Source organism: Lacerta agilis, chromosome 14 (assembly GCF_009819535.1).
Source record: "Lacerta agilis isolate rLacAgi1 chromosome 14, rLacAgi1.pri, whole genome shotgun sequence".
NCBI classification, from domain to species: Eukaryota; Metazoa; Chordata; class Lepidosauria; order Squamata; family Lacertidae; genus Lacerta; species Lacerta agilis.
The window spans coordinates 2,562,043-2,587,872 of NC_046325.1; the positions used below are offsets into that span (position 1 = coordinate 2,562,043).

The 25,830-nt window shown below is 46.1% G+C and overlaps 2 protein-coding genes and 1 non-coding gene across 3 annotated transcripts; 1 reads left to right on the forward strand and 2 right to left on the reverse strand.

Annotated features, from left to right (window-relative positions):
* The first annotated feature begins 271 nt into the window (after window positions 1-271).
* Window positions 272-13,700, forward strand: LOC117059347 (asialoglycoprotein receptor 1-like). The gene is made up of 9 exons (XM_033171009.1): window positions 272-347; window positions 1,680-1,764; window positions 3,442-3,564; window positions 5,528-5,623; window positions 6,668-6,739; window positions 8,566-8,658; window positions 10,693-10,841; window positions 12,064-12,170; window positions 13,463-13,700. The coding sequence occupies exons 2-9, from the start codon at window positions 1,731-1,733 to the stop codon at window positions 13,605-13,607; spliced, it is 819 nt and encodes a 272-aa protein (XP_033026900.1). The 5' UTR covers window positions 272-347; window positions 1,680-1,730; the 3' UTR covers window positions 13,608-13,700.
* A 402-nt stretch (window positions 13,701-14,102) lies between these two features.
* LOC117058432 (diamine acetyltransferase 2-like) lies at window positions 14,103-24,277 on the reverse strand. The gene is made up of 6 exons (XM_033169598.1): window positions 24,170-24,277; window positions 20,253-20,304; window positions 19,491-19,574; window positions 17,808-17,909; window positions 17,245-17,285; window positions 14,103-14,647 (listed from the first exon to the last, which is right to left on the reverse strand). The coding sequence occupies exons 1-6, from the start codon at window positions 24,260-24,262 to the stop codon at window positions 14,468-14,470; spliced, it is 552 nt and encodes a 183-aa protein (XP_033025489.1). The 5' UTR covers window positions 24,263-24,277; the 3' UTR covers window positions 14,103-14,467.
* TRNAK-UUU lies at window positions 22,781-22,853 on the reverse strand. Its single transcript has one exon. It is a non-coding gene; the product is annotated as a tRNA-Lys (tRNA).
* Window positions 24,278-25,830: the final 1,553 nt, after the last annotated feature.

The following is a 25,830-nucleotide window of genomic DNA, read 5'->3' on the forward strand; positions in this document are numbered from 1 at the left end:
CGTGTCTGTCTTTAATTGACTGCGGAAAATTCTGCAACAGCACGGGGTTGGGCTAGATGACCCCATGGGGTCCCTTCCGGCTCTACACAGCTTCAACTGCCTTTGGGAGCCAATCCAAAGGGCTGCCTGTCAGTCCTTTTGAGGAGATAATGATTTATTTGCTGGAGCTGTAGAAACATCGATTGGTTCAAAAAATCTGGACGCACTCGGGAGAAACGGATCGTTGTCTCTCCCACCCCCCCACCCCCGTGTCCAGCTCGAGAATTTATCTCCCAGGGAGGAAAGGTTGCAGCGTTTGGGACTTCTGAGTTTGGAGAAAAGGCGAGGGAAACGGGACGTGAAAAGAGGTCTGTATAACATTAAGATGCGTGGCCTTCCGAGGAAGCTGAATGTTGGCAGATTCAGGGCATCCTCAGCACGGAGTTGAACTGTGGAACTCCCTGCCACAAGAGGCAATGATGGCTTTAAAAGAGAATTAATGGAGGAGGAGAGGGCTATTGGTGGCTACAAGCCAGAATGCCTGTGCTCTGCCTCCGATGCTTCCGAATCCCAGTTGCTGGAAACCACAAGAGGTGAGAGCGGGTCTTGTGTTCGAATCCCGCTTGTGGGTTTCCTACGGATGGGCATCTGGTTGGCCACCGTGAGAACAGGATGCTGGACCAGATGGGCCACTGGCCTGATCCTGCAGAGCTCTAACGTTCTTAGGACGTTCTCCAGACGACTCCCAGCAGGGTGAAAAATATCTGGGTCTGAAACCAATCCATTTGCCAGTATTGGGAAATCAAACAGGAAAATTAAGATTGCAATCAGTTTTGTTTGTGTGTGTTTTCCCCCCCACCAGGAAATATTTTGTAGCTCAGTTTTGTTTTCTGTTTAGAGCAATAATTTTGGGTGTTAAATTTTGAGGTGTTGTCACAAACTCTAGGGTTTGGCATTAAATCATCCCCCCCCCCCAACTTGGAAATTCCAGTGTGTCAATTTCAAACAATTTGTTCATCAATAGGCAATGTTTTCACTTAAACGTTAGCTCCACGTTAATGTTAAGTACAGTAATCCAAATTTCATGTCAAACTGAGACCCCAGGGTTTTTCCGGCTGAAATAATGCTTTTCAAATGCAAAAAAAATTAAAACGGGATTGTGGTTGCTAACTCTTTTGAATCGCAGCCTGGGCTATTTGAAAGCTAATTTTGACGAAACACGTTTAAAATGAAGGCAGCAATTAATTTCCTGCTTTTCCTTTGGGGGTGTTAAACCACCACCCAAAGCCCGGTGCCTGTTTATTTCGTTCACTTTTTTAAAGAGAGCCTGCGTTAATGATTGAGAGTGGGTTTATTAATCTGTGTACTTTAAATCTGTGTGTCTGATGATGAGGAAATTCTCAATTTGAAGGTGGCGTTTTGGACTTTGGTCTGCCAATATTTGGCCTAAATCAATTCACAGGCTCCTCTGGGAGGGAGACGGACAGATCTCTGGCTTGTGGGATCTATTGACTTTGAGGTTGGTTGGTTTGTTACTATAAACTCAGAGAAATCCACTCCTTTAATTTGAAAGCATGGGCTTAGCCAGGATTTATGTCGCAGGGGGAAGGATTTTTTGCCTTCAAAATCCCATCCCGGTTCCTTCCGGTTCTAGGTTTCTCATGCCTTCAAAATCCCATCCCGTTTCCTTCCGGTTCTAGGTTTCTCATGCCAGAGTGATCAAGCGTTGCCAAGATACTAGATCCCCAAATATGGAGGACAAAGAGGAGGAACTGAGCAGCAGAGGTATGTTAGTCTGCCCATCCTGTTTCTCTGTGTTTCACAAACACTCATCTTGTTTATTTCACCATATTTCTTACCCCGTATGCGCCCCGGCGACGGCTTCGGTCAAGGCGGCCGGCACCGTTCCAGGCGCCACATGAAAACCCATTCCACTTCTGTAAGAAACCAATCTTTTAGTGTGGCGGCACCTTTGGAACTCCCTGCCCATTGATATCAGGTGGGAACTTGATCGGCGCCTGCTGAAAATATTCTTATCTAGGAAAACATACCCAGGAGTTTAGAAAGTGGATGCAAGTTTTAATCTGTTTTCGAAAGTTTAAAATTCTTGTTGCTAATTTTTAATTTTGCATTTTTTAAAAAAATCTTTTTGGTTTTTGTTTGTAAACTGCCTTGAGGTTTGTTTGTTTTTAAAAAAAAATCAAGCAGTTCCTAAATTCTACGAAATCAGGTAAAAATAATGGAACCAGGAGGGGGAGTGGAGGGAAGTCAATTAAGAAGTTTTTATTAATGGCTTATATAATATAAACATTTATAAAGTGTGAACATATTAATATAAAAATAGTATTTTGATATGGCAGTAAATCTGTGAAAAAGAATGAAGGAATAAATGAGAGGTCGGGTATAAAAGAATGAGATTTTTATTTTTATCGTAACCTGAAATTGCACTCACAAATTTTTGTCATAATTTTTATCTTATTAACAGTTTGTGTAAATTTCATTTTCTTTCCTTTCCCTTCCCCTCTGAAGTTGTACCCAATTTCGGTACTGTTTTTCTTGTATGTAATAAGCATGGAAATGAGCACGGGGGGAAATTAAGAAAAAATGTATGAGTTAAATTTTTGATTATGGTATCAAACTTTTGATTATGGAACAAACTTAGTTGGTCTCTAAGGTGCTAGTGGAAGGATTTTTATTTATTTATTTATTTATTTTTTACTATGGCAGACCAACACGGCTACCTACCTGTAATTTTGATTATGATGTTCTTTTTGGGTTTTTTTTGTTATTATAAAATTAATAAATTGTATCCAAAAAATAATAATAATGAAAAAAAATCACAGCTGCTTCATTCCTCTCTTATTCTTGCCGTGAAGCTGTGATTTTTTCATTTTTTTTTAAAAAAAATATTTATTAAAGGTTTTTCCAATTAGATCCAAATTACAATACATGATTAAATTTTTCCAAACTCCCCTTTCTCTCACCAAGGGGAGCATACAAAACAACCCCCCCTATCACTGGGGTGATCAATAATTCTTTCCCAATTTAACCACTTACATTGCACATATCATCTTTGCCTTTTCCGACTTCCCCGATCCCCCCCCCCCGTTGATTTCCAAATTAACCCTAATTCACAGTTATTGCCAATTAATCCCCATATTACTTTTCCTCCTTCTCACATTTTTCTTAAGTAATACTTTTACTAAATAGTTATTCATCTTACGCGTCTTATTTATCATTTTATCCTATCCTCTGCATTCACTATATTCCTGAGCCTCCATTGCCTAATTCAAAATTTCATTACAACATTTTTAAAAAATACAATTTATTGATTTTATAATAATGAAAAAACAACCCCCAAATAATGCTTTTCAAATGCAAAAAAAAAAAAGTTCTGGGATAACGCAAGCGGGCAAGGTGGGAAGGCGGGAAAAGGCTGAAAGGGCTTCTCAATCCCCGCAGAATTCGGCCTGCGCCCCTCGGACTCCTGGGGGCAGCGTGTCTGCCCTGGCCACCGCCTGGTGTTCGTCCTGCTGGGACTCATCTGCGTCTTCACCATTGCCGTCGCCGTGTTTGGCTTAACGGGTGAGTCAGGGGCGTAGCAAGGGGGGCAGGGGGGGCGGGTCGCCCTGGGTTCCATAATGTAGGGGGTGACAAATTATCAAGGAACATTTTTTTTTGGAAAAAAAACAACTTTGAATTTTATTTTATTTTTGAAAATGCCTGCTCCGAAGGTCTTATCTTACTATACTAGGGATTATATAGCTATATATGAAATTTCATGCATATCGGTTAATATCTTGACCCTCCCCCACCAAAATAGCTGTTCACTTGGCTGTTTTCCTATGCCGTGAAGGCTGAAATTTCAGTTCAGTGGAGCACTTACTGTTCCTAACCCTGCGGAAAGCCATCTAATTAGACTTTAATTTGATTCTGAGATATTTTTAGGAGGTAATTTAATTATTGTTTGATTTTATACCAATGTTATGTATCTGATGTTAGCCACCCTGAGCCCGACTTCGGCCGGGGAGGGCGGGATATAAATAAAAGTTTATTATTATTATTATTATTATTACTTGTTATTATTCCTTTGTAAGAAAATATGAAATAACGTAAAACCATTTTTGCCAGGGGGGGGATCAATGGGGGGGTTCACAAGAAATTTTCCGCACCGGGTACCACCTGACCTTCCCATGCCTGGGGTGTGTGTGTGTGTGTGACAATCTCACGACCTTCAGGTTCATAACCAGCGGACCCTTTCACAGCCAGTGGGAGCAGGAACTCCGGGAATTACTGGTCGTCCCAGATGCTGGTTATCCCCACATCTGGTGACTTCTATTTCAGTGTATCTGAAGAAGTGTGCATGCACACGAAAGCTCAGACCAAGAACAAACTTCGTTGGTCTCTAAGGTGCTACTATAGTTAAAGCTATGGTTTTCCCAGTAGTAATGTACGGAAGTGAGAGCTGGACCATAAAGAAGGCTGATCGCCAAAGAATTGATGCTTTTGAATTCTGGTGCTGGAGGAGACTCTTGAGAGTCCCATGGACTGCAAGAAGATCAAACCTATCCATTCTCAAAGATATCAGCCCTGAGTGCTCACTAGAAGGACAGATCCTGAAGTTGAGGCTCCAGTACTTTGGCCACCTCATGAGAAGAGAAGACTCCCTAGAAAAGACCCTGATGTTGGGAAAGATGGAGGGCACAAGGAGAAGGGGACGACAGAGGATGAGATGGTTGGACAGTGTTCTCGAAGCTACTAACATGAGTTTGGCCAAACTGTGGGAGGCAGTGAAAGATAGGCGTGCCTGGCGTGCTCTGGTCCATGGGGTAACGAAGAGTCGGACACGACTGAACGACTGAACAACAACAAGGTGCTACTGGAAGGAATTTTTTATTTTTTATTTTGTTTTGACTGTATATAAGGGTCTGGTGACTTCTATTTCAGTGTATCTGAAGAAGTGGGCATGCACACGAAAGCTGAGACCAAGAACAAACTTAGTTGGTCTCTAAGTTGCTACTGATTTTCCTGAAGATGTTCCTGAAGACAGCGGAGGTCTGGGATCAGGGTTTTCCTTACCTCAGATGGGCCACCTTCCCAATCCCACAATTCTATGATTTCTCTAATCTCCATGGACCCCCTTCTCAGTGCTAGAAACTGGGATAGGAAAGTCAGGAGCTAAATGGCATTGTTCAGCCCGGACACTGAGGTCCAGCTCCGAGGGCCTTCTGGCGGTTGCCTCCCTGCGAGAAGTGAGGTTGCAGGGAACCAAGCAGAGGGCCTTTTCGGTGGTGGCGCCCGCGCTGTGGAACGCCCCTGCAGTTTTAATCTGAAATCCCAGGCGCAGGACTGCGCCCAGAGCTCAGAAACTGATCGCTCCGGATGAAATTCCCTGTTGCAAAAGGCGCGTAGAATTATTACGATTCGGAATTGTATCGGTGTGGCTCATACTGGAGTATTATTAATGAAAAACTAAGAAAATATAAATACATAAAATCAGAACGCGCCTAGAAGAATGGGAGTTTCGAACTCTGCTCCCTCTCCCCAGGTCGGAAATCTGTCGGTGAATTGAGAGGGATGGAGGACACTTTCAAAAGCGTCAACCGTACGGTCTCGGCGGAGATCGCCGCTCTGAAAAAGAAGGGTGAGTCCAGGAAGCAGGGCTTCTTTCCAAGCGTGTTCCGGCAAATAACCCTCCAAGTTTCCCGATTTTCCAGGGACGGTTCCGGAATTACAAAAGCCATCCCGGCTTCCGGTCTGATCCCGAAATCTCCCCATTTCCCCTGCCGGTGCTGCTGCTGCTGCCCAGCTCAGGGAGGAGGGCAAGTTGGCACTTTTCCTCAGGGATGGTGGCAGTGGCGAGGGATTGTCCCCAAACAGGGCCGAATTTAGGTTTGATGAAGCCCTGAGCTACTGGAGGTAATGGGACCCTTTATATGTCCAGCTGCCCTTTGTCAACAATCAATTGTTGCTGGTTTTTTTGTGTCGGAATATATGCTATATAGTAATTTATGGACCTAATATCTCAAGCCATTCGCACATCACAGAATATTTATTTTATCCAAGTGATTGTTGAACTGAAATTCAATGAGAAGAAGTATATTAATAGTGAAATACAATTAAGAAGTATATTAATAGTGAAATACATGATTAAGCTCTAACTTAAAATGATTGCTGTTTTAGAGTTTTGTTTTTTTACAAAGTCCGGAATGGATTAATCCGTTTCGCATTACTTTCTGTGGGAAAGCGTGCCTTGGTTTCAGAACGCTTTGGTTCTGGAACGGACTTCCGGAACGGATTAAGTTTGAGAACCAAGGTACCACTGTATATAGAAAGGAGCAAACCTGTGATATTTTAGGGAGCAGGCTAGCAAGCGGGGCCCATGACTTCCATCACAGGAGCCTACACAACACAAAACACTGTTGATGTATGTAGGTCTTATTCATTATTATTATTATTATTATTATTATTATTATTATTATTATTATTAAAGATTTTCTTGATTAGGTCTTATTCTATTTTTTTAAATCTTATAATTTGCAAATGTACATCCAGGTTTTTTTTTAATTTTTTTTGGGGGGCCCCCAAGAGAGTGGGGCCCTAATCCATAGCTTGCTTAGTTTATACGTAAATCTGACACTGTCCCCAAACCATTTCCCTCAACCTCACCTCTTTCTGCTGGTTCCAGAGGCAGAGGATTTGAAGCAGCTGGCGAAGATTGAACATATGGTTCAAAACCTGACTGAGGAGGCAAAGGAAGGTAGGTCCATGCAGAAGCAGCTGTGAGACAGATGTGGGTGTCCCCCCCCCGTGTGAGGGGAGGTGGTGCTTACACCTGGATTTAGGGCAGGCTGTAGTTTTTAGTTATTAATTTAGGTTAGTAATTATTTTGTTGCTGCTGTTATTATTTCTAATAATGGTACCCCTTCATTATACACTTTTAGGCGCCAGGCAAAAACATTCCTCTTCAACCAGGCCTTTGTTTACTTGATATCCAATGCCCTTTTAAAATTGGGTGTGTGTGTGTGTGTTATTGGGCTGTTTTCATTTTCTTTTCTTTTTAAATATAATTTTTATTAATTTTTCTGTTTCACAATTTTGAAAACTCATTTAAACCACCTTAAAATAGCAGTGATTTGCCTTCTTCTCCTTCCATGGTTCATTTTGCATATCATAAATCCCTGGTTATTTTACTAAGCCATTCAGTATTCCATTATTACATCCATCAGAACATATTTACACTGCAGAATTTATCTTAATGCTGCCAATGTTTTCAAGTGTAAATAGTCCCCCCATATATTCAATAAACGTTTTCCAGTCTTCTCTAAACGTATGTTCTTCTTGTCTATGTTAAGTCTGTGAGCTGTGAATATTCCGTCAGCTCAAGTTGCCATTCTTCTTTGGTTGGGACCTCGCCCGTTTTCCATTTTTGGGCTAACAAAACACGGGCCGCAGTAGTGGCATACATAAATAACCTTTTTTTGACACCTGGGAATTTCCATCTGAATTATCCCTGACAAAAAGGACTCTGTTTTTTGGGGGGCGGGGAGAGAGAGTTATTTTAAACATTCCCCCCCCCCAATTCATTGTGGATTATTTTCATTTTTATTAAATAGTGGGTGGGCATAGCAGACGACACAGTGATTCTCCAAGCAGCTCTGTTTATTCCCAGGCTGGAACAGGACCGATCTGAAGGTCTCAGCAGCCTGCTTATATAGAACTCAGCTGCAAAGCAACAGTAACAACTTTCTGTAGTTACCCAATCCCTGAACGTCACTTTTCAATCCTTCATTTGCACGTGCAGGCCTGAGTGAGAACTGCAGCAGAATGAACTGTATACACACACCCCTAGTGGACTAGGGTGAGAACTTCAATACATAACAATTTTCAAATTGAAACAAAATAGAAAATTCTTTCCAGTAGCACCTTAGAGACCAACTGAGTTTGTTCTTGGTATGAGCTTTCATGTGCATGCACACTTCTTCAGATAAAATGTGCATGCACACTTCTTCAATTTCACTTTTCAAATTGATTATGCTTTTTGTGATTTTATATTGTGATTTTATGCTGCGAACCGCCCTGAGACCTGCGGGTATAGGGCAGTATACAAATAATAATAATAATAATAATAATAATAATAATAATAATAATTTATATCCCTCATTTTTCCATGCCCGAGGTAGTCATTGCCTACAAAAAGAATATGGAATATGAAAAGCTAAACACACACACACACACACACACACACACAAAATTCCTTTCCGTAGCACCTTAGAGACCAACTAAGTTTGTTCTTGGTATGAGCTTTCGTGTGCTTGCACACTTCTTCAGATACACTGAAACAGAAGTCACCAGACCCTAAAAACACATAAGAGATAATGGTTAAAAAGCAATTAAGCCATAACAGAATTAAAACCATGTGCATAAACAGATCTGTTAAACTACAGGTAACAAAAGCAGCACAGCCCTCTTTAAAAGCCCTTTGCTTAGAAAACGGCCAGTCCTTGAAGATTCGTTGGGGGAGGGAGGGAGGGCTCAAGGAGAATCATATTGAATCACCCTCAATTTTCCTTTGGCCTGATCCAGTGAAGACCCTGTTCCAGGACCAGATCTCCAAACTGCGGACCAGCATGCGGACCCAGAATTGCGAAGTGGAGAGCATTAAAAGCAACAAGACAGGTGAGGTCAGGAATTAATCAGGGAGCAGCGCTTTCTGGAGAAGTGTGTGGGGGGGGTGCGTAACTGTGGAAAGGGGGTTCATTCAATAATTCTCAACGTCTCCAAGTCAACAAGTGTGCATTTCTGTGTTTCCATATTGCAAAATGCCCTGTGATCCTTGGATGAAGGGCGGTACAAAATAAATAAAATAATAATAATAATAATAATAATAATAATAATAATAATAATAATAATAATAATAATAATAATAATAAAAAATTAATAATAATTTGTTTATACCAAAATAACAATAATATTTAGAGCATGTTGGGGAACCTGCCTTTCAAATACTCCAAATGACCTAGTTCTCTGTCCAGTTCTGGGCAGCACAATTTAAGAAGGAGATAGACAAGATGGATGGTGTGCGGAGGAGGGAGACTAAGATGGCCAAGGGCCTGGAAACCAAGCCTGATGAGGAACGGTTGAGGGAGCTGGGGATGTTTAGACTGGAGAAGAGGAGACTGAGAGGAGATGTGAGAGCCATCTTCAAGGTCTGCCCCATTTAGCAAGCTTTCCCCCCCCCCTGCTCTGGAGGGCAGGATCCGAACTCATGGCTTCAAGTGACATGAAAGGAGATTCCGACTAAACACCAGGAAGGACTTCCTTACATTAAGAGCTGTAAAGAACGGTCTCCCTCTTCCTTCTTGGAGGTCATTTTAAGCAGAGGTTGGGTGGCCATCTGTCAGAGAAGCTTTAGCTGAGAGTCTTACATTGCAGGGGGGGTTGGACTAGATGAGCCTTGGGGTCCCTTCCAACTACAGTGGTACCTTGGTTCCCAAACACAGAAAACCCGGAAATAAGTGTTCCGGTTTTCAAACGTTTTTTGGAAGCCGAACGTCTGATGCGGCTGTCGGCTATCGTTTCTGGGGCACCTGCACCAATCAGAAGCCGCGCCTTGGTTTTCAAACATTTCGGAAGTCAAACAGACTTCTGGAACGGAGAACCAAGAGGTACCACTGTATTTTGTGCTTTTCTTTTTGCTATTTATTTTGCATTTTTGTTTTTGTGGCTTTCTCGGTTCATTTGTTTTTGTGACACTGTGGAACCCAGTTCAGCTACTGATCGACCGGTTGTGTGACTGCGGAAATGGATAAAGCCCCCCCCCCATCCAAACAACAACTGTCATCAGTGCAGCTAAGAAAAAATATTAATTTTTATTTCTATCATCTACAATACTGTCCTATTTATTTTATAGTACAGTACATTGATTACTGCTTTCATTTTATGGATCAATGGTCTCATTAGATAGAAATTCATGTTCTATCTATTCATGTTCGTTAGATAGAAATTCATGCTAAACTGCTGTTTTAGGGGTTGTATTTAAAAGACTGGAATGGATTAATCCGTTTTGCGTTACTTTCTATGGAAAAATGAGCCTTGGTTTTGGAACGCTTTGGTTTTGGAACGGACTTCCGGAACGGATTAAGTTCAAGAACCAGTGTACCACTGTATGCGATTCTACAGGTAAAACTCGAAAAATTAGAATATCGTGGAAAGGTTCATTTCTTTCGGTAATTCAACTTAAAAGGTGAAACTAATATATGCGATAGACTCATGACATGCAAAGCGAGATATGTCAAGCCTTTATTTGTTATAATTGTGATGATTATGGCGTACGGCTGATGAGAACCCCATATTAACAATCTCAACTTTGGGGTTTTCATCAGCTGGACGCCATAATCATCACAATTATAACAAACAAAGGCTTGACATATCTCGCTTTGCATGTCATGAGTCTATCTCATATGTTAAACTCCAGTAGCTAATGAAAACAATTGCTGACATAAATGGACTTTTCCACGATATTCTAATTTTTGGAGTTGCACCTGTATTGTTCTGTGAAGTTTTTAGTAGCTATCCCACAGGAGGAAGCACAGAAGAAATGTCTTGCAAATACTCAGATGCTCGCCAGCCGACTCTTTTTCATAAGGCAGTGTGGATCAGAGTTTGACCTCTCTGTCATTCTTTACCCCCTTCCCCCCCCCCAAAAAAAAGTGTCACGCCACTGCTGCCTCAAAGGTTGGCTCCCATTTGGGAGCAGCTGCTACTGGCTCTCCAAAACGGACAAGTCTTGGGATGAAGCCAAGGTCGACTGCGAAGATAAAGACGCCCACCTGGTCATCATCACCAGCTACCTGGAGCAGGTAAGTTGGCCCGAGCGATGCGGGGAACAGTAGGCGGGAGAAACACCTTTGAAGGTGACCCGGAAACCGCAACTAATCCAGAATGCGGCAGCTAGTGTGGGGTTTGGAGCTTTCAGGGTTAAATAAGCTCAACAGTTCGCCCCTTCCACGGAGAAGATGTGTCACAACATCCGGTGTATCTGCTGTATGCGAAGCCTATGTGATTTATGTGACGCACTGTATATCTCCTGGTCAGTCCTACTTTCGCGTTTGACCGGGCGACATGTCTTCCGTAAGCCCGGGAGAGAAGCTCCATGATTTATACGCCTGTAAATAAAGCTTGCATGACTTGAAACAAGCCAGACTTTGTGGGAGTTTAATCGCTGGCAAGAAAGGCACACATACCGTTGCGCGAGAAGAAGTTTGAAGTTCGAACAACTCTGCAAAAGCGCTGGAGAAGCAGGGAAACGCAGCAGGAAGTGTTGCTGGACACCACTCCAAGTGCTAAACTGGTTTGGAGGCTTTCCCAGTTAAAACCAAAAGCACCAACAGCTAGACTGGGGACTGGGAGCGGCCGCCGAGACCACATAACACCGGTCCTGAAAGACCTACATTGGCTCCCAGTACGTTTCCGAGCACAATTCAAAGTGTTGGTGCTGACCTTGAAAGGCCTCAAAGGCCCAGTATCCCTGAAGGGGCGTCTCCACCCCCATCGTTCAGCCCAGACACTGAGGTCCAGCTCCAAGGGCCTTCTGGCAGTTCCCTCCCTGTGAGGTTGCAGGGAACCAGGCAGAGGGTCTTCTTGGTGGTGGCGCCCTCCCATCAGATGTCAAGGAAATAAACAACTATTTGACTTTTAGAAGACATCTGAAGGCAGCTCTGTTCAGGGATGTTTTTAATGTTGAAAATTTTATTGTGTTTTCTGTTGGGAGCCGTCCAGAGTGGCTGGGGAAACCCAGCCAGATGGGCGGGGTATAAATAAGAAATTATTATTATTATTATTATTATTATTATTATTATTATTATTATTATTATTGCTCCATTGGGACAAACAGCAAACCGTGGAAAACGCAACGGACGTTTGCTCCGATTCAACGCTAAATCACACGGGTTTTTTCCTGGGAAGCGCAAAAGGAACTATGGATGACCCCTAAGAAGTGCAATTAATAATGGCAACTAAAACCGCAACCTGCCCCCCCCCGGTGACACCACTTTTTTCTGCCTCCTCTCTCTCTCTCGCCAGCAATTTGTGGCCCAGCTCACGAAGCCCCGGAACACCTGGATCGGCTTGACCATGGCTAGCGGCGTCTGGAAGTGGGTGGATGGGACGGCCTACACCATCCGCAGAATGTGAGTTTGACCCCCTGCCCTCCTGGTGCCCCCCTGCCCCTCCGAGCCCCAAAACTCGCAAGACGCTCTGGCAAAACCATAGAGTGGCAGCCTCGCGACGGCCTAGACTGCCAGTTTTCTCGGGCACGTTCCGCTGCAGGCAGCCATGCTTTCCTGAAGCTTTGCCCTTCGAAGGGCATTTGCCCGATGTGGGTGGTGGCGCCCCCTTGTGTGGAGAGGGGGGTAGGTGGGGTAAGGATGTTGCTCTAGGTAGCTTAGTTTGGGCAGAATTGAGGGTAGACTCCCAGTTATCGCTAAATACATCACTTCTTGTCTGAGGGCCACCCTAGGCAGGGGTCGGCAAGGTTTAGCGGCCATGGGCTGGATCACTCCTACGGAGATCGTCCATGGGTCGTACTGGCGCAGCGCGGTACCGGAAATCACATCTGGGCCATTCCATGAAAAATGAGGCTGATAAGAATGCTTGATGAGCGCTGGACTTTGGTGAGGAAGATTCCAAACGTGCAGTCTAACCATTTTTTTTTAAAAGCTAAAGACAAAAGAAGTTTATTTTATGGACCTTCTTTTCAAAAGTCCACCCATGTAGTCTTCACAGAAGTGTTCCAGTTAAAAGTTTTCTGATGATTGTCCCACCCGTGGCAGCATTTTTTCCTTAATTTTGTATCGTTAAATTTCTTAAACTTGATTCCTGATTGCATAGTTGTAACCAATAAACATTGATTTAAACAGATATGCTGAGTTTATCATTGATTCACCTCCCAACTCAGAGTTTTTCCATAAATCAAATTTATCTCAAGCTCCATGTCCTTTTTTTTGTCCCACCCGTGACAACACTTTTAACATTTAATAAAATTGTCAAAAATATCCATAAAAATAATAAAAAATTAGTAAAATGTTCAGCATCTTATTAAGAACATAGTTTAAGTTTTGGTTGTCAATTTTTATGTATATTTACATTGTTGCACATGTGTGAATACCAAAAAACATGGTCAAAGTGCCCCACCCGTGACAATGGAATGGCCCATCTGCGCATGTCCGCAGCACTGGAAATTTCTTCTGCGCATGCCCAGAAGCGATTTCCGGCGTCTGGACATGCGCAGAGGCAATTTGTGGTACCTGTGCATGCGCAGATGCGATTTCCGGCGCCGCTTGGCGAGTCCCGCGCCACGCTGCACCGGTAAAGAGGTCCAGTATGTTCTAAGCTGATCTGAAGCTTCCCAGGAGCATTCGAGGTGCGCGGCAGTTTTGCCCGGGGTGCCATTTCCCCTTCCTTCCTCTCGCTTTCGTTGCAGAGACTGGCGGCTCGGGGAACCTAACAGCTACTCCGTCCAGATGCCCTACCACCCGGCCCACTGCGCCCACCTCTACCGCGACGGGCTGTGGAGCGACGAGAGCTGCAACCGCCGCTACAACTGGGTGTGCGAGATGGACGGCTGAGTCGCCGGGACAGAGAGCGGCCGGCATGGGGGCCACGGGTTTGCCAGGCCGCTCGGCCTCTTCCAAAACAAATAAAGAGAACCATTTTGCAAACCATTTTGTCATCACTGTCTGTTTCTGGAACGTTTTCGTTTCTCGTGGTTTTTACCGATAATTTTATCGCTTTGTCCTTTTGGCAAACCTGTGGGAATGATTAGGAACGTGGATGAGGATCTATTGTCAGATCTATCCTATCCCAGCTTGTGTTAGCAAGCTCCAAACTTAGCAGAGTCTCATTCCCTTTTAAGACACACACACACAGCAGACGCGCTTGTACAGGCTTGCTAAAGCCTAAAATAATATATATATATTCCTGGTATAATTCCCCTATATCCCTCTTAAAAGACTGCACACGACACAATGTGTCTTAAATGAATAAAAAGAGTTTACTCACATTACTTCCTGAGTTACACAGCGTTTCTCAGAAGGCAGGCATGCTTAGTAAAAGTATTTACATGTGGTTGCTACTGACTGCTAAAACCAGTCTGGGAATTGTAGCTCTGCGAGCGGAAATAGGAGAGCTCTCTTTAACAAACTCTCAGCTCCCAGAATTCTTTGGGGGGGAAGCCATTGCGGTGCTACTGTCTTACCAGGGAACTGTAGCTCTGCGAGGGGAAATAAGGGGTATACCTTCTAGCAACTCTCATGCCCTCCTGAGCATACTACAGCTCCCAGAATTCCTTGGGGGAACCATGCCAGTTTGACAGTCAACGCCGCTTCCCGGGGGAATCTGGGAATTGTAGTTCCATGGTGTGCGTGGTGGTGGTGGGGGGAATACGAGTCTCCTCACCACAGGCCCCTCCGAAATCTCTGCCCGCGGCTCATTTGCTGGCTCCCCCCGCCGCCAGCTGCCGCATGGCGTCTCCTTCGAAGCGGAAGACGTGCCAGCCCTCCGTGGCAGTCAGGTCCACGGCGCCGTTGCCAAGGTATAAGTCGATGGCCTTTCGGTTCCAATCCAGAGCGGAGAACTTCATCTGGACGCAACCTTTCTCCAAGCCGATCTGCAGACGAGGAGGAGATGGGTGACCTTAGCTCGGTAGGGACAGCATCGATCGGCAGGCAGAAGGTCGTGGGTCCAACCCTCAGCATCTTTGGGTAGCGCTGGAGGTATCCTGAATAGGGCAGCTGCGCCCCTGAAGGACCAGGTGCGCAGCCTGGGAGTCATTTTGGACTCACCGCTGTCCATGGAGGCGCAGGTCAGTTCTGTGTCCAGGGCGGCTGTCTACCAGCTCCATCTGGTACGCAGGATGAGACCCTCCCTGCCCGCAGACTGTCTCACAAGAGTGGTGCATGCTCTGGTTATCTCCCGCTTGGACTACTGCCATTCGCTCTACGTGGGGCTGCCTTTGAAGGGGACCCGGAAACTGCAACTAATCCAGAATGCGGCAGCTAGACTGGGGACTGGGAGACCATATAACATCAGTCCTCAAAGACCTACATTGGCTCCCAGGACGTTTCCGAGCACAATTCAAAGTGTTGGTGCTGACCTTGAAAGCCCTAAATGGCCTCAAAGGCCCAGTACACCTGAAGGAGCGTCTCCACCCCCATCGTTCAGCCCGGACACTGAGGTCCAGCTCCGAGGGCCTTCTGGTGGTTCCCTCCCTGCGAGAAGAGAGGTTACAGGGAACCAGGCAGAGGGCCTTCTCGGTGGTGGCGCCCGCCCTGTGGAACGCCCTCCCATCAGATGTCAAGGAAATAAACAACTATCTGACTTTTCGAAGACATCTGAAGGCAGCTCTGTTTAGGGAAGCTTTGAATGTTTGATGTTTTATTGCTTTTTAAACATTATTATTATTATATTATATTATTATTGATTATTATCATTAATTCTGTTGGGAGCCACCTAGAGTGGCTGGGGAAACCCAGCCAGATAGGTGGGGTATAATTAATAATAATAATAATAATAATAATAATAATAAGAATAATAATAATAAATCACCTGCCTGAAACCCCGGAGAGTCATTGCTGCCAGGCAGAGCAGGTAATATGAGGCTAGGTGGACCCCAGTGGCATGACTCACTATGAGGCAGCTTCCGATGTTCCTATTTACCGGTATAGGGGACTGGGACGTAGCAGTGCAGTTGCTTGGCATGCAGAAGGTCCCATCACTGTGTAGGGCTAGCGAGAGACGGCTCCCTGAAAACCTGGGGGAGCTGCTGCCTGTCTGTGCGGACGATCCTGAGTTGCCTGGGCCGTATAGCCTGGCTCAGTGTAAAGGCAGCTTCTCACTGTTGTAGAAAAAATGTGGCCCAACTCCCGAAGGAACTTGGAGTTCCCTAAGTCCATGAGCGGTTTGAGAGGGACGGATGGAGGCAGGAACCAGTAGGAGGAACGCAAGGGGAAACGAGAAAAAAAATACCACATTTTTCGCTCCATAGGGCGCACTGGACCATAGGGCGCACCTCGTTTTTAGAGGAGGAAACAAGAAAAAAAATATTTTTCTGGTTTTCCTCCTTTAAAAGCCCTGGTTTTTTTGAGGATCAGCTAAAAGTTCTGCAGCTTTATTTATTTTTTTTGCAAAGGGGGAAAAGCAAAGCTCCTTTTGCAAAAGGGGAAAAGCAAAGAGGAAAAGCCCCATTTTTATGGGGTTCAACTCACATTTCTGCAGCTTCTAAAGGAAAGGGAGCCTTTTCTACCGTTTCCAGACAGATAATCTAATCAGCCTGTCACATGTCGCTGGGGAAACAAACAACCTCCCTCTGCAGCACATTCAACAATGGAGGGCGGGGCTGAAAGGGAGCCGGGACTCTTATCTCTCTCCCGATCTCTTGCTGATCAGCTGCTGAGCGGGGTCCTTTCAACACCCCTTTTTTCTCTTTGTAAAATAAAAAGCATGATCCTCTTTTGGCCCCTGGGAAATTCAGCTCCAGGGACCACCATTCGCTCCATAAGACGCACAGATATTTCCCCTTACTTTTTAGGAGGGAAAAAGTGCGTCTTATGGAGTGAAAAATACGGTATTGAAGAATGGAAATATTTTGTGGAGTATTTGAAAAAAATATCGTGTTTATGTTAAAACGTGCGCAGGGTCTGAAGAACAGCAACAGGTGGGAATCTGTAGTTTAATCATTTAGAATTAAACGTATATAGTGGGTAAAATATAATAAATAAAATGCAAATAAAATAAGTAACATGGCATTTCTGTGAACTGCCCTGAGACCCCCCGGGCGGTAGATAAATTCAACAAAGGAATAAAGGAACGAAAGAAATACCACAGAAGGGTTGATGGGAAGTCAACGGACAGGAAAGATGAGTTCTGATCATAGCTGTCAACTTTTCCCTTTGCTTGTGAGGAATCCCATTCGGAATAAGGGAATTTCCCTTAAAAAGGGGGGGGGAGTTGACGACAATGGTTCTGATTGCATTTCTAAAATTAGTAAAATTTTGAAAATTTAATAATAATAAAAACATTATAGAAGGAAACCAAGGAAGATCTCTATTTTCCTGTTGCGACAGAAGCCACGCGTCCCTTTGGAAGGATGGGTGAGGACCCGGAACAAAGGTGTGCAGAAACTTTAGAAATTGATTTTAGCCCCTCTCTCCCTGGGAGCTGGAGGCTGGGGCAGCGATGCTAACAGATGCGAAACGCAGCTCTTACCTGGGCAATGGCACCCATGAGCTTCTTCCCAATGCCTCTCCCTGCGAAGGAAGGAAGAAGGAAAGTTCAGAAAGAAGACAGGACTCCTGGGTTCTCGGGAGGAAGGGAAAAAAAACAACCCGCCCTGTATTTACGTCTTGGGAACTCCCTGCCTCAGCATCTTGGCTTCCGCCACAAAGTCCCAGAACATGTCCCACCCTCATCTGTTCTAGGTCGCTCCCTCCAAATTTTATCTTTGTTTTCAAAGCAACTGGGCTCCTTCCAGATGTTTTGGGAGTCGTAGCACAATGGGCGTGGAGGGTGCCGGGTTGGCGAAGCCTGCTTTGAAGGTGCAATCTCTCTCTCTCTCACACACAAACAAACAAACAAACAAACACACATTTTCTTAATTATTGTTCCCGTCTGCTCATAGAATCCACTGAACTGTTGAGTTGCAGGGGATTCCACGGTTCATCTAGTCCAACCCCCTGCGATGCGGGAATCTTTGCCCAGCGCGGGACTCGAACCCACAACCCCGGGATCGAGAGCCTGGAAGCCGCTTCTTCCCTTCCCCGTTTCCGTACCCCGAAACTCTGGCATGACGTAGAGGTCTTCCATGTAGATGTTTCGGCCTTTCCAGGTGCTGTAAGTGAAAAAATACAAGCCGAACCCCACGACGGTGTGGCCTGCAGCAGAATAAACGAAAGAACGGTGGGGACGAAAGATCACAACCTGCTTTTCTAAAATCAGTCCAGAGCCCTTGTGGATCAGGTCAGCAGCCGACCGAAAACAGGACCCGAGCGATTCTCCCCTCCTTTGGTTTCCAGCTAGCTGCATTCAGAGGTGGAACGCAGCCTTTTCCTCCGGGCAGTTGCTTGGGGGCAGAAAATATATTGGGGGGGGCCTAAAATATATTGGGGGGAGAATATATATTGGGGGGGCAGCCCGCCAACACATCGGGGTGTGCCCCGAGAGATTCTGGGCCGCTCCCCGTGGGAGGAGAACCTGATTAAGTGGGTCCGAATTCCCCCCCCCCCAGATTGCAAATCATAGAATCGGAGAGTTGCGATGCAACCCAAGGGTCATATATAGAGAGGGTTTCGTAGACATTTGCAGAGAAACAACAAAAATATAAGGCCCTGTCCAAAGGGATTCGCAATATTTGATACAGGGGAGGAGGAGGAGGAGGAGGGAACCCTTGTTGTGTTCAGTTATACCCAGTTTCAATAGCAGATTAATGGTTGGTCAATATTCTACAGCCTTTTAAATGCGTCTGCCGGGAGGGTGTGTGTGTGTTATTTTAAATTTTAACTGTGTTGTTACCTTGTATTTTATCCTGTGAACCAACCAGAGATCTTGTGGTGAAGGGAGGTCTATAAATCTAATTAATAATAATAATAATAATAATAATAATAATAATAATAATAATTTATTTACAGTATACCCCGCCCATCTGGCTGGGTTTCCCCAGCCACTCTGGCCAGCTTCCAACAAAGATTAAAAGTACATTAAAACATCAGTCACTGTGTCCGGTCCGTGTCCGCTTCTCTGGAGCAGCAGAAAACAACCTTTCACCCTCCTCTATATGACATCCTTTTATATATTTGAACATGGCTATCACGGAAATCAGGCCTGAGTGCTCACTGGAAGGACAGATCCTGAAGCTGAGGCTCCAGTACTTTGGCCACCTCATGAGAAGAGAAGACTCCCTGGAAAAGACCCTGATGTTGGGAAAGATGGAGGGCACAAGGAGAAGGGGACGACAGAGGACGAGATGGTTGGACAGTGTTCTCGAAGCGACTGGCATGAGTTTGGCCAAACTGTGGAAAACAGGAGTGCCTGGCGTGCTCTGGTCCTTGGGGTCACGAAGAGTTGGACATGACTCAATGACTAAACAACAACAACAAATCCTATCACCTCTCAGTCCCCTCTTCTCCCTACCCAACTCCTTCAACCGCTCCTCATAAGGCTCTGTTTCCAGACCCCTTGATCCTCTCAGCTGCCCTCCTCTGCCCGCCTTCCAGCTTGTCGATATCCTCCTTAAAGTGGCGTGCCCAGCACTCCAAATGGGGTCTGACCAAGGCAGAATGTCTCTAGGGCAAACCTGAGTGATTCTTCCTTCTGCTTTCCCTCGCATGGCTGACCCCTGGAGACGGAGGTTAATTGGGAGAGGGAAGGAGCGAACAGAAGGGGACCCTCCATGGCGGCAGAGGGGGAAGGATTGGTTCACGTGGAAGATGGGGTTCTGGGGCAGGGACCTCGCTTACCGTCTTTGCTCTGGTGCTGCGGGGGGACCTCGGCCACCACACATTTGTAGAAGGGGTCCTGGCAGAAGCCGTCCTCGTAAAGTCCTGGAAAGAGGGGGAAAAGACGTGAGTATCAAAGAGACGGCGAGAGAAAGGGGGTGGAAGAAAGAAAACGGGATCAGCTGGACCCACGAATCACTGCAAGACTACCAGCTGTATAGACCCCAAACCTTTGGGCTTTTAAATTCAGGTGAGCTCTTTTTCGGGGGGGGGGGGAACTGTGAGTCCAGCTCATTCCTTCCGGAGCCATCTCCTGACTTCCATTCCTTTGTGGGCTCTCCCGCGTTGATTTTCTGTTTTGCAAGCCTCTTGCGGGCAGAGACCAATTCTCTTCTCCTTTTTCAAAGTGCGCTTGTCCACCCCCTTTGAACCGCGGAACGGACTCCCCTGGATGGTGGAGTTTTTTATGCAGAGGCCGGGCGGCCCTCTGTCGGGGATGCTTGAGCTGAGATTCCTGCGTTCTGTGCGGGTTGGGCTAGATGACCCCTGGGGGTCCCTTCCGACTCGACACCTCTGTGATTCTGTGCTCCTGGATGCCGCGGGGCGTAATGCAGCCCCTCTCCCAGACCTGGTGCCCTCGAGATGTTTGAGTCCACAACAACCATCATCCCACGATCAGCTGATCCCGCCCATCGTGCTGCAAACACGGACACAACACCCCTGTAAGTAGACCTGGCCAAGGAACATTTGCCCCGAGAATTCCCGCCCGGGGTTGAGCCTCACCTTGATTGCTGTTTGCAACCTGATCGGACATTTTCTCAAACTCTGCAAGTTCCTGAAAAGGAAGAAAAAAAATTGTTCCTTGATAATTTGTCACCCCCTCCATTATGGAACACGGGGCGGCCTGCCCCCTTTGCTACGCCCCTGAGAACAGGATGCCGGACTGGATTGGCCCCTTTCTTCGGCCTGATCCAGTAGCCTCTCTGGATTGCAAACTGCCAGTGCAAGTTTCTCTGCAGAATCTCAAATGACAGAGAGAGAGAGAGAGAGAGAGAGGATAGCAATAACTGGCAATTACACAATCTCTCCGAGAGCTTTGCTATGCTAATGGGAAACCCACAGGAGAAAAATCCCTGGCCTTAGTCCGGGGGTCAGCAACCTGCGGCTCCGGAGCCGCATGCGGCTCTCTGACAGGTTTCCCGCGGCTCTGGCATGCCCCCTTTCAATAATAATTAAATGGTTATCGGGAGGGGGCAAGAACCGGCCCGCGCGCCAGGCGCTGCCAGCAACCCTACGGGAAGCTTTCTGGGCAGCTTTCCTGCACTCGAGGCGAGCTGCACTGATGGGAGAAAGGCGTCGCCGACCTTTTCATCTCTCTTCTCCCACCTCCGGCGCGGCGGCGAAGTTTGTTTTGGCCCGGCGGGATGAGCCTTCCTCCCTCCTTCGCGCCCTGAGGGCGGGGGCTCCCTTCGCCGACTTCCCCGGGCGCAGTCACCCGCTTTCGCCCCATGGAGAACCCGGCGGGCGGCAGCACCGTCCCAGCTGTAGCGCCTGCGGAGCAACAGCCCCAGCTGCCCCCTGCAGCGGGAGTGAACAGCGGGGATTTGTCGGAGCAGCCCGGCGGCGGCGCCAAGGCGCTTTCTGCGCCGCCGCCGGTCTCCGAGGTGTTGCCAGAGAGCAACGGGCCGGTGCTTCACCAGCGCTCGCTGCGGCCGGTGTACGTGCTCAACGACGGCCCCAAGGGCAGCTCGGGGGGCCCGGAGCCCCAAGGCCGGCGCGCTGCAGTGCCTGGCGCGATTTCCCCTCCCATCAAACCTGTTTTTTGCTTTTTTGCTTTTTGCCTTGCTCTCCCACCCCCCTCTCTTTTTCTTCCTCCCCTCCTTTTTTAATCCAAGGGGGGAAATCCCATTTTTAAAACAAACAAACAAACAAACGAAAAACAAACAAACACCCCCCACAGCTGCTGCAGCCACTCTATTTGAATTTTTATTATTACCCTTTTCTCCCTCTATCCCCCCTTTTTCTTTTCTCTTCCCCTTTTGTTTTTGTTTTCAAAAAAAGGAAAAAGAAGAAAAAGATTCCCCCTTTATTTTTATTTTTTAAACTACTACATATTTTTAATAGATATTCTCCCCACCCCACCCCCAATTTATATTTTTCCACCCCACTTTTCCATTCCCACCCCCATCTGTTTTCTACCCCGTCTCTTCCTTTCTCTCTTTCCCTTTGTGTCCCTCCCTCTTGCTTTCTAAACCAAATTCCCCCCCTTTTCTTTCTTTCTTAGTTCGCATGCCAACCTATCTTAGAGGGGGAAGCCCTCTCTCCCACCCACCACACCCCCCCCAAACAACTTTGAGCTGAACCCCCAAAAACGGGGGTAGATCACTGCTGAAAGTAGATCACAGTTTCTTGGGAGTTGGCCACCCCTGGTATAAGAAAATGTAACTAGAATAAAAAAATTTAAAAAACCAAGCAAATAATTGTAATAACTACTGTAATAAAGCACTGCTATAATTATATATAATTTCCCTAAAATTTTGGTTTCATTCGCCTTTCCGTGCTGAAATGTCACAACCTGAATGACCATGGCTTGCCCCCCCCCCCCAGTTTTGATCCCGGGTACGCCCCTGAGTCAATGCAAAAAAGTAAGAACTTATTCTTGTTGTTTTTACTAATTATACTTTGCATTGGCTCCTATACGTTATTTATTATTATTGCATTAAGGTAAGAAACAATATATGCAGCGTTATATTTGTTTTAAATGTCGCAATGGTTTTGCGGCTCCCAGTTCCCCCCCCCTTTGGAAACGGGTCCAAGTGGCTCTTTTTGTCTTAAAGGTTGCAGACCCCTGCCTTAGTCCATCGCTAAACAAATAGCACCAAACTCTCTGGATAAATCCTGGCTCAGCCTTTCCGAAGACAAGGAGGTTCCTTTTGAAGTCAGGCAGGGTGAATATTGTTACAGTGTGTGCCCAGTTTAGACTTTGCAAAGGAGGATGAGCCTTCCCCCCCCCTTCCATTCTGACAGCAGGGGGCTGTTGCTAGCTGCTGGGCCCACACATTTGCATAGGATTTGCATATGCTAATCTACATTTAAGGATTTAAAAGGCACTGCCTCATATCCGAATCCCGATAGTTCCAGACTTCAATTAATTCACACTCCGCTCCAAATCAGCTCACCTTCAGTGTCATTTATTCCTCCTTAATATCCCGAACAAATCCTGCTCTGAATCCTAGAATTGTATAGTCGGGCGGGACCTCCCCCCCCCCGAGGGCCATCCATCCCACCCCCCCTGCAATGCAGGAATCTTTTGCCCCATGTGGGATTTGAACCCACGACCCTGAGATTAAAAATCTCACGCTCTACCAACTGAGCTAGTCTCTCCCCAGCATCCTGCTCTCAGAGTGGCCAACCAGACGCCCGTTATGTGAAACCGACAAGCGGGATTCGAACACAAGTCCAGCTCTGCCCCTCCCACCGTGGTTCCCAACAACTGGCCTTCATGGCTAGTAGCCATCCCTTCCCCTTTATTCTCACTGGATTTGTCTAATCCTCTTTAGAGTCGTCAAAGCTGGTAGCCATCACTGCCTAAAGTGGCAAGGAGTTCCGCGTTTTAACTATGCACTGCGCAAAGAAGTCTCAGGGCCCCTCAAGGGTCATTCAGCCCAACCCCCTGAAATACAGGAATCTTTCTGACCAACTTGGGGTTCGAACCCACGACTCTGAGATTAAGAGTCATGTTCTGCCAAATGGGCTAACGCCTGGCCTACTTTGCAGGGTTGTTCCGAGGATTAAATGAGGAAGAGGGGGAAACGGTGGGATATGAATGCAATAGGTCCATTGAATTAAATAATAATCCCCGCATGCAGGGTGGGATTTGATTTAATCACTATATTTAAATCGATTTAAATCACTAGTCAGTTAGACTTGATTTAAATCTTTTTTTTTTTACAGAAAGACTCGTTCTTGCTGGTATAATCTTAATATTTGCAACCAAATGAAGGTTTCATTTTTGGAATAATAAATTTCGAGAGTAGTTTTTACCGTTGTATCAAAAATTACTGATTTGGTTATACTATTAGAAATACACAGGCCGATAATGATGAAATTATTGTGAGGTTTAACAAGTTAACTGTTTATATTTGGACAACTTTTCCGCTGTACTTTACTGGAAGGAGAAAAACAATCATTTCCTTAATAACAATTTAAACATTTCATTTAACTAAAACAATAGCATTATAGCATATGGATCCACGTTTGTTAACTGATGTGGTTAAACAATTAAAAAACAACAAGAACAACTTACACTGAGTTTTAGCACACATGGAAAACTTAAAAACAAATCCTCATTTCCTGATGAATAGCCTTTGGACTATAATGTAACTTAAACAGAAAACTATCTATAGAAAGATTTTTCCTCCAAAAGCATTTTATTTTAAAAATCCGATTTAAATAAATTTTTAAAAATCCGATTTTTTTAATTTGATTTTTTTTTAATAAAAAAAGCAAACATTTATTTTTATCCACCCTGCCTGCATGCAAATCAGGATGAAGGCTCAATAACCAATAAAGCTCTTTTTTGCTATTCGGGCTGCAGAGAGCTCAGTGGTGGGGCTAGGCGGACACTCAACAGGTGCAGCAGTTCAACAGGGCGCAGCTGCACCGCTCGAATGCCTGCCTGCTCGTGGGAAAGGGCCTACCCGGATCATGCGCATGATCTCCGCGCAGTCCTCGGCTCGGGAGGGCCGGATTGACACGGCGGGGTCTCGGTCCACGGCTGCCGGAGCGGCCATCGCAGGTCCCCAGCTGGAGATACGGAAGTTTTCTCCTGGCTCGGAGGACTACATTTCCCAGGATGCTCCAGGGAAGAGGGAGGGTGGAAAGGGGAGGAGCGCGCCGGGGAGCTGGCCGGAGAACTCAGCGAATCCTCGAATTGGAAGGGAACCCCAAAGGACATCCAGTCCAACCCCCTGCTCTCCAAGCGCGGTCACCCATCCAGTTTGAAACCACACCGATCCCTGCTGAACTTTGCAAACGTGCCGGGCGTTTTATTGCCATTGGTTGCGACCAATGAATGGATCCTAGGATTGTAGGCTTGGAAGGGACACCAAAAGGTCATCCAGCCCAACCCGCTGGATCAGGGTGGAGAGTTCGACTTCGCGATGGTTTCGATCAGGAGCGCGGCATCCAGTGCTTTTTTGTTTCTAAAAAAAAAATGTTTTGGGGTGCTCTCATTTTGACTCGAGAAAACCACCATTTTATAGTTCAAATCTGGGGAAATAAATACAGTAAATGGAGAAAAGTACAAAGATTCACAAAATGTTTCGGGGTATGCATCCTCCCCAAGGCCAGATTTAAGTTTGATGAGGCCCGGAGCTACTGAAGGTAACGGGGCCCTTTATATGTCCAGCTGTCCTTTGTCAACAACAAATTGTCGCTGTTTTTGTGTGTGTTGAATATATGCTATATGGTAATTTATGGACCTCATAGGTATCTCAAGCCATTTGCGCATGTTGCCATGCAACCAGTCCATGCAGAATGTAGGAGGGTTTCTTGGGGCATCTGGTCGGCCACTGTGAGAACAGGATACTGGATCAGATGGGTCTCCCGTTGGCCTGATTCCTACGTTCTTGGGACCTGAAACCCTGGAGATGCATTGCTGCCAGGAATTATGGCCAATACTGAGCTTGGTGTGTTCTTACGCATTCACCCCCCAGTTTGCATTGTGGGTTTCTGCTCCCCCCCCCCCAGGTCGCAGTCTTGCTGGGTACACCCTGTTTTCGTACACCTATAACACATAGGGAGGGAGGAAAGCCTATGTGGACAATCTCTACATCATGCCAGAATTTAGAGGTATGGATGCGAAGGGGCATCTTTTTTTCGGGGGGGGGGGGCGGAGGCTTGCGAAGGAATCTGTCTCCTCTTCCAAGGTATGAACAGCTCCTCTGAAAAGGACTCAGCAGGGCACAAGCTCAAGCACCAGCCAGCAGTGTGATGCAGCAGCGAAAAAGGCGAATGCGATTCTCGGCTGCTTCAACAAAAGTCTTGTGTCCCGATTAAGGGAAGTCATAGTCTCACTAAATTCTGCCTTGGTCACACCACGCCTGGAGTCCCGTGTCCAGTTCTGGGCACCGCAATTTAAGGATATTGGAAAACTGGGGAATTTTCAGAGCAGGGCAACCAAGGGGATCAAAGGTCTGGAAGCCAAGCCTGATGAGGAAGAGTTGAAGGAGTTGGGTACGTTTAGGCTGGAAAAAGAGGAGAGTGAGAGGAGATGCGATACCGTAGTTGTCTTCAAATTTCTGGAGGGCTGCCCCCATGGAAGATGGAGGAGCAAGCTTGTTTCCTCCTTCTCCGGAGG